The 8,995-nt window shown below is 43.8% G+C and overlaps 1 protein-coding gene across 1 annotated transcript in view; it reads right to left on the bottom strand.

Annotated features, from left to right (window-relative positions):
* Window positions 1-8,403, bottom strand: part of ACOT12 (acyl-CoA thioesterase 12) — a gene marked incomplete at both ends in the record, with an annotated part of 10,680 nt that extends 2,277 nt beyond the window's left edge. Inside the window, 4 exons of the mRNA XM_009070462.1 lie at window positions 535-685; window positions 2,046-2,165; window positions 6,383-6,533; window positions 8,271-8,403. Of these exons, the coding sequence (XP_009068710.1) occupies window positions 535-685; window positions 2,046-2,165; window positions 6,383-6,533; window positions 8,271-8,403 (555 nt within the window). The remainder of the gene's footprint in view (window positions 1-534; window positions 686-2,045; window positions 2,166-6,382; window positions 6,534-8,270) is intronic.
* Between the last annotated feature and the right edge of the window lie 592 nt (window positions 8,404-8,995).

Below are 8,995 nucleotides of genomic sequence, written 5' to 3' on the forward strand. Positions count from 1 at the left end.
TCCAGGGATGGTGAATCCACCATCTCCCTGGGCAGCCCATTCCAATGCCTGATTACTCTCTCTGTAAAAAATATCTTCCTAATATCCAACTCAAACCCCTCCTGGCAGAGCTTGAGTCTGTGTCCTCTTGTCCTACTGCTGGTTGCCTAGGAGAAGAGTGCAATTCATCATTTGCTCCTCAAAGAACAGAAAAGCATCGATTTTTACAGTAAGGTTTTCCTCTTGGAACAACCTGTAATGGGTTTTTACTGCCACACTTTACTGCCTCACCTTGATTTATTTGTCTAGTTGCTCTCCTATGAAATATTAGACCCTTTAATTTCTGTCTCTTCTGTCTTTCTAAAAATCCATATAATTGGAGCAGGAAGGTTAGTGACAGACCATTTCATGTAGAGGTTTTCTCTTGTGCAAGAAGATGCATTTCATTGCTCTGCTTAGTCCTAGCAAGTGGTCACCAGTGATACACACAGCGTGCTGGGCTGGACCATGTGGGCTCACACCTTTATTCACTCTGCCCTGCGGACGGGAGCTCACCTGCGTGGTCGGTTTGACTCTGGGGAAGGGGAGCAGCTCCCCTTTGTCATTTACAGCATTGAAGATGAGGAATGCACTGTTAATGTGGCGTGGCTGGTCTCTGATCCACTCCTCACAGTTATAAGCCTCAACACGGACACCAACCTCTACGCTGGAATTAAAGCTCAAATTAGTTATGGAAACTGCTACAAGTGATGCAGGAGTAGCCCTGAAACATGTTGGGAAGGACTGTGTGTCCGTCCAGGTATACAGGAAGCCTGACCCAAACACCCCCTGTAGAACACTAAAGAGGTTACTCAGTCTGGGCAAACACATTTCAGACATTAAATCAGAGGTGGAAATAGTTAAAGAGCAAAAAACAAAACAAGCAATAAATAGAACCCAGAGCTTCAACAGGTGCCACGACAGGAAGATCCTGGGTGCAAGGTGAAGTATCCTGAATAATCACAGCTCCTGGACCAACTCATGCCTTGAAAATCCCTGAATTTCAGAGAGATATTTGTGGTCTGTGTTCGCAGGAGTGGGATTTGGCCACAAATTATCTTTAAAGTGAAAGACAATAAATTGTTTAAATTTTTCACTGAGAAAAGTAAAAGAAAAAGCACATCTAGACAGATATTTATAGATTTAACTGTATGTAATAGGTGTAAGTGGAAAGAGTATAGTGCGTAAGTATATAATTAAAATATTATGCTGTCCCCACTAAGATTGTCCAGTGAAAGAGAAGCAGCTTGCTCGAGATTCTGTAATGCAATCCATCTAGCATGAGTCCCAGTAGTTATCAGACAGCAACAAAGATATCACTTGCTGCTATACCTGTGAATTGGCATGAGAAAATCAACCAGGAAGAGAAACTTCCTACTGGTGTGAAAGATTTTCCATGGATGTCACTCATTGTATACTGAAATGGCATTACACCATCAGATAAAAAAACTTCACGGGGAGGAGGATGGGTATGAGAGGTTAGAGCATGTGCTGCCCTCAGCTGCAGATAATTTGGAGCTGTGCAAAATATTGCATCTGCTACTGAACATAATTTATTGAACAGCAATAATTTTCTCTGCACTTAGGACAAATAATTTAAGGGCAGGAAAGTTTAAAGCCATGGGGATACACTGGAAGAGGGAAATTTAGGTTAGATATCAGGCAGAAGTTTTCCCTGTGAAGGTGGTGAGACACTGGCACAGGTTGCCCAGGGAGGCGACGGCTGCCCCAACCCTGGCTGTGCTCAAAGCCAGCTTGGATGAAGCCTTGAGCCACCTGCTCTAGTGGGAGGTGTCCCTGCCCAGGGCAGGGCTTGGGGCTGGATGATCTCTGAGGTCCATTCCAATCCCTTAACAATTTATGAGTGCATGATTCTCTATCCCTCAAAGTTCCAGCTGAAAAACCAACACATTCAGTAACACAAACCCTACTGATGGCTGAAAGCTGAGACACACAGCTTGGGATGGTGCTAGATAAGCCCAGGAAGACAGGCAGATGAGGAAAGACAAGTAGGTGAGAATCTTTACCTGTTCTGAAAGGTGTTGTTCACAATGGCATTGAAAACAAGGCGGTCACCCACAAAGGATGGTCCCCAGAACTTGAACATGTCGACTGACTTCAGGACGGGATAGGAGCGACAAAGGCGGCTGGAAACAAAGGGAAGAGAGGGAGTAAAACATGCAGTTGTGCTGAAGAACCTCCTTTTGATGGGTTTGAGGTGTGCAGTGATGAGAGCCACAAGGTTTGCACGACTCACATGGTCACCACTGGTCATGGTGGCTGCCCCAACCCTGGTGATGTTCAAGGCCAGGCTGGATGAAGCCTTGAGCAACCTGATCTAGTGAGGAGGTGTTCCTGCATTGGGCAAGTGGTTGGGGCTGGATGATCTGTAAGGTCCATTCCAATCCCTGAAGTCTATGATTCTATGATCACTACATCACACTAATTCGTTCCCCAACCCCTTGAAATACAGTTCAGCTCCACAAGCACACACCTTGAGCTCCAAACACAAGAATATCACTTGTGTCATGCTGTTTCCTTCTCAACACACTTTACAAAAGACCAATTAAGTCTCCCTGCTTGACACTACCCTCTTGTAGAGCCAGACCATGAATCCCTCACCTACAGAGGAACCACTCACCTCTCAGAGTTTCATTAATTTCTGTGTGGCTGCACAGAATAAGGAACTTGTGCAGGATGTAAAAATGCCTTAGAACAATGAAAAAGAAAACCTCAACAGAAAGGTTGAGCCTGAAGCTGATACCTCATAGGGCTGTGCTGCCCTTCAGAGGGCCCTCGACAGGTTGGAGAAGAACCAACTGAAAGTCAGCAAGGGCAAGTACAGGTCCTGCTCTGGGGAGGAACAACCCCAAGCACCAGGACAGGTTGGGCACTGACCTGCTGGAGAGCAGCTCTGTAGGGAAGGACCTGGGGGTCCTGGTGGGCAACAAGCTGTCCCTGCCCAGCAGTGTGTCCTGGGGGCCAAGAAGGTCAATGGAATCCTGGGATGCATCAGGAAGAGCATTGCCAGAAGGTCAGGGAGGTGATCCTGACCCTCTGCTCAGCCCTCATGAGGCACATCTGGAGGACTGTGGCCAGTTCTGGGCTCCTCAGTGCCAGAGGGACATGGAGGTCCTGGAGCAGGTTCAGGGGAGGCCACAAAGAAGCTGAAGGGACTGGAGCACCTCAGTGATGAGGAAATGCTGAGGGAGTTGGGGTTGTTCAGCCTTGAGAAGAGATGACTCAGGATCCTCATTAATGGATTCAGGTCCATGACAGGAAGTGCCAAGAGGATGATCAGACTGCTCAGTGGGGGAAACCAGTAAAACAAGAGGCAACAGTAAAAACTGATGCCCAGGTAGCTCCACCTGAATGTAAGGAAGAACTTTCCTGTGCAGTTACTGAGCACTGAACAGGTTGCTCAGATAGGTCCTGGATTCTCCTCACTGGAAGCATTCTAGACCAACCCAGACACAACCCTGAGCCATGTGCTCTGGGCTGGCCCTGCCTGAGCAGGGAGGTGGGACCAGATGAACCTTTGTGGTCCTTTCAAATCCAAGCCATTCTGGGCTTCTGAGCACCAGGAACAAGTGTTCAAGCAAAGCAACATCAGTCTATCAATTATTTTTAATATTTGTACTTTTTTTTTTTGGTTGTCTGATGTTTTCTGCTAGTGTGATATAAAACAAGACTAATAAATGTACTAATCATGTAACTGCCAAATGCAGTTTGGGTAATTGGGATATAGTGGGCGGCTGTCCTAGGTTACAATGTAGTACACCCTACATTGTACACCCAGACCAATAGTATGTATTCTATTATCCTCTTCACAAGCTGTTAAAGCAGGTGGGGCAGTGCTCATTATGTCCTACCATGACTCACCCCTGGTAACTCCCTCAGGAAGCTATCTCTGTTTAATGGGCTGTCAAGGACCCACTGTGTGACCCATAGAATTACATGGTCCCATTGTGAGATGCTTCACCCCAAGGTGGGGGAGTCAGGCATTCCCACATGGATATAATCTGGGGTTTGGACCAGCACAGGGAGCCCTTATGTAATGGATTCCCAGAGGACAGGAGCTACCACTGGACCTTCAGGTGAAGACCAGATCTACAGGATCACTGCTCCAAGAGAACGATCACTCCAGAGGTCCTGCAGCCACAATTTAATTGGACTACTACCAACACCCTCATTGACACGGTGTCAGGTTGCTTTCTGACTCTATTAGTGGTTTCTTTTTGTACTGTTGCACTGTTTGTTTTTTTTGTTTTCCCTACTAAATTGCATTTCTGACTTGGAGTCTCTCATTGGTTTGTTTTCAAACATGGGCAAAAAACAGGTTCCTTCAAGAGTTCTGAAAGCAGTCAAAGCCTTTCACTATTTACTGGGATCCTGCACATGGGTAGGGAACAATGTACAATAATGCCATTTATCTTCAGGCTCCGAGGAAACACACTGTTCCCTACGTGTGCAGAGCTCCTCACGTGCACCTCTGAGAATCAGTCTGCCATTGTGCTTTTAAACCTGAAAACACAGTTTTGCTGTTCAGTTGCACTCTGAAAACTAATATACCAGCATTGTTAAGTGCGCATAATTATCTGTAGCTAATTAGCTGCCTGGTACATCTATTTAATAGCTTAACAGGTTCAAATGGCTTTGTAATTAAATTAGAAATAACTTGCTCTTCTGATTAAAAATGCTAAACACTGATTTTATTTACAGTGTTCACTGCAGAGATGCAAACATAACATTGTTGAAAGTGAGACAGAAAAAATCAGAAATACAGCCTAAATATTCATTTTTTTCCATGGAAAATTATGCTCTAAATGCTTTCACTGCATCTGTAAGAAGTAAGGAATTACATAGTTCAAACTAATATTACAAATATTCAAATGGTTTTATTGCTGTCTGCAATATTTCATGTACTGTCTAGATGAAAAAAATGGGGTAGAGCACAGAAGGAGCATGGACAGTCTTTAAAATGCCTTCAGAAATGTGTTTATCAAGGATTATCCTTCCTCTTCCCTTCCTCCATCAGTTTGTGTCCATAGCAACTCCCACCTGGCACCTTCAAAGCTCAGACCTAACTCTGAGAGGCTTCACAAATGGCTCATAGTCAGATTAGCTACAGCAAAACTTACAAAACCTCTGTTTCCAACCAGTCTCTGACACCAGATACTACTCCTGAAACTTCCAACATGATGAATCATGTTTGACATTGATTAGCTCAAAGAAAAGGTGTTCGATACTCACTTTGCTGATGTTTCCCTTCCTTTTTTAAGCCTCAACATGACTCTCACTGGGTAAAATTTATGAAAACAGGTCAATATTTTGGGTCACATTATGGCACAAATCTGCCACAATCCCTTCAAGGCAGTGGAATTACTCTCTGGGGTAAGTTCAGTGCACTCTGTTACTAAAACAAGCTGTTTGCCCAACCAGTACAGAAAATCTGTTGTTATCAGTACAACCACTGGCTACAAATCAAACCCATATGAATAATGAATGGGGAAGTAATTTTAATTATTAAAGTTAAAAAGCAAAAGGACATATCTAACATCCCTGCAGAGAATTAGGTCACTTGGTATGCAAGGAGGATTCAAACTGAAACTTGAGCGTTACTTAGAAAGGGGCTTTGTGCAGTGTCCAAGAGCAAGGAGGCAGAAAAACAAGTGTTCGACCTCAGGGCAAAGTGAAATCAAATGGTTCTATGTCTAGGCCACACTGACAAGCAGTGCCACAAAAAAAAGGCACTACACAATCTTTACCTGAAGATGCCAGAGCTCTGTAAACTGATAAAACATGTTGCAGCCCATAGGGTCTGTGGGACTTAGAGGGACTGACAGGACAAGTGACTTGCTGAAGGTCGTGCATCCATTCTGTGTGCACTCCAGCAGCACAGAACCTGTTTGTTTGGATCCTTCTCCTCTGACTTACACTTCCTCTGGCAGAAAGATCTGCAGATTAACTTCTAGAAGGTCACTGATTTGTGGATCTAAGTTGATACAGGGACAGTATTGGTTTTATCCTGATTTAACCACTATCTTTGCTTTGAAACACTGCACCAAGCATGAGGAGGAAAAGTTTCTGTTCCTATGCCTGGTGCTGACTCTCTGCAGAGATTCCCAGGAGGATAACACAGCCTGTTTTGCCCCAGGGTCTGTGTCTGTAATACTTGACTCTGACAGTGGCACAACCTGCTGTGGGAGCTGCACCACATAACTAGTTCACAGACTTCCTGCAACTTGAAGAGGAAGACGAGTCACAAGGGTCTAGGTATTCCTCATAGATAAACCTATGTTAAACCCTTGAAATTAAAAGCAGATTTAGAACTATGTGCAGAGACCATGATGTGGGAGGGTACCTTGCTGAAATACTGGCCACTGTCTCCATCCAAGCCATGATCTGGCCACCAAAAGTGTTTCCATGATGGTTTGCATGAGGAGGCAGGACAAGCTCAATGCTCTGCACGTGAGTAAGTTCAGTTGGAACTGCATCTTCCTCTTCAAAAATATCTGAAACATGTCAGCAAAGCATCAGTGAATCATTTCAGAAGGAAACACTGAAGTTAGTGAAAACACCCAGTAACTGCAGCCTGAAGTCAGGTTCAGACATGATACAAACGAAAGAAACAGAGAGACTTTGTTCTTTGCAAAGGGGCTGAACTTGCTCTGCTCTTCCTATAGATGCCAGAGCTTGGGGTGGTGCACCAGCCCCGAGAGCTCCCAGGCCTCATGACATCCCTCTCAGCAGCTCTGTCAGCAACAGCTGCCCTGATGCTGGGCTGGCTGTGAGCACAGGCAGCCAACAGCCTCGGCACGTGCTGGGGATTACTCAGGATTTCCATCCTGACCTCTGACAGGTTTTGTCAGAGCAGTTTATACCTTACTCAAACGTCTGTCCAAGACTGCTGCTGTGTGTGATCAGCACCTGGGCAAATGTGTCTGATGAAGGTTAACACGATCACTTCACAGCTTGTTACAAACCTGGTGATTACCAGAAACAACATGGATCTGAATTAGTGATCACTTATCTGAGAATTTCTAGTATCACTTTCAAGTGTTTGGCCACACATCCTCCAGTCTTTGTTTTATTCAGGGATATTTTGCAAGAACAGATATAGGCATGAAATTACATCAGTCATTTTAACATATCTGTGCTGGAAGGTATTTGACCTGAACTGTACTTTTGACTTTTGCCATAATTAACTAACTTATGATTATATAAATGTGTGGAAACATGTGACTAACTTGTACTTTGGACCTACTTAAGCTGTTGCCTAAGACCCACTCAGCAACCTTCACTTTCTGGGTATGATTTATACCTACTTTGCTACCTAGCTGCCTTTGCATGCAAAGTTTTCTCCTCTCCTTCCCCTATTTTCCTTGTCCCATCTCCTTACAAAGGTGAAGTAGTGCCACAGTAACATCCTACAAGGAAGTTCCACACAAGGCAGTGGAAATTAAAATCACCAATCTCTGATTTCCCTTTCAGGGTATTAAACTGTGCCCTGTGAAACAGTTACCATGAAGAAAAATCACCTGCAAGATTCTTCAGTTTTACAGAGTCTTACTCTAGAAACTATATTTACCACTGGTTTACTCTTCCCTCAATGAATCCACACGAAGTCTGTTGTTTACACATGGAGTTAACAGCTCAGATTTTCCAAATACCTGTACATTTCTTAACTTGAGGATAATTCCTTTTGCAGGGAGACACAGCAACTTTTGAGCACAGCTGTCTCTCTTCTTAGAGAAATCACTATGAAAAATAAAGAGGAACCTGTTTCTTGGCTCAGTTTTCCTGAATTTGGCCATGAGGTGTTTAAATTTACTTTTTTTACCTGTTTTGACCTCCATGTGATGAAATTTCTCCCACTTGTGGGGAATATCTCAGGGCACAAACATAGCCCTAGTGCTTTCTTGCCAAGAGTGAATTTTATCCCTCTATCTATACCACAAGGACTTTATCACTGTACTGCAAAGTTCTGTGTCAACTGTTAGACCTTTCACACAGAACCTACATGAAGAGCTGAATTCACATCTGTTTAATGCATTCTTGCCCTTCAATCCTGCATTGTCAAATATGAAAGGCAAAGAAACACCACTCTGTGTCTTACACCCTCATAAACCTGGCGCACACTTTTCTACCACAACCTGAAGGAGATGGAGATGTTTTGTCTGCTTTTTTCCTTCCTTCCTGCTGCCCTTAGGTCTTTTGTTCCACCTTCTGTGCTAAAGCACAGTAATCACCTTCCTTATTGCTCTCCTGCATTAGGTTCTGGAAGACCTGGACGTGGCCCAGTCGGATTCTTCTCCTCTCAACAGCCAGGCTGTGCTCCAGGTGGTCTTGTGTAGACAGAAGCTTCACAGGTTCCAGCTCAACCTATGTAAATGAAAGAGAAAATAATGGCACAACAGTTCTGAGTTTCACAATCACAACAAAGTGCACTCTGAGCTCAAAATAGCATCAGCATTTCCTACAACCTCTTACTATCAACTGTCCAAGATGAGTAAGTTTATGAATCCAAACAGGCACAGAGTTAAAGTCCAGGAGATACTGCATCATCCTTCCAGAATATTTCACTAAAACTCAACATGCTTTCAGCTTTCAAATGCAAAACTCAATGGCCCAAGTGGTTTCAGCTTTTAAAAACAAAATATCCATGAGAACACACAGAGTTTAAGACAGTTCTAATTTAAGAACAAAATTAAAAAGACCAGGGAAAAGAGATGAAGTTAATATGAAGATCTGAGTATTGAATTTAATGTTGTTGCATTGATCAGTGGTGAAAGTGCAAACTCCCATGTATATATGTCAGTTCAATGATCAGCTGAACCCGGACCTGTCCTGACTTAAGAAAATGATTAAACTTGGATAATTACAGCAGAGGTGAACAGTCACTTGTGTGATTTGTCTACAAAGTATAAGCTGATGTTCCTCAGTCTTTGATTCTCCCCTCAAACCCTCTTGAAAT

The sequence above is a fragment of the Acanthisitta chloris genome, unplaced genomic scaffold (genome assembly GCF_000695815.1).
Source record: "Acanthisitta chloris isolate BGI_N310 unplaced genomic scaffold, ASM69581v1 scaffold3010, whole genome shotgun sequence".
Lineage (NCBI taxonomy): Eukaryota > Metazoa > Chordata > Aves > Passeriformes > Acanthisittidae > Acanthisitta > Acanthisitta chloris.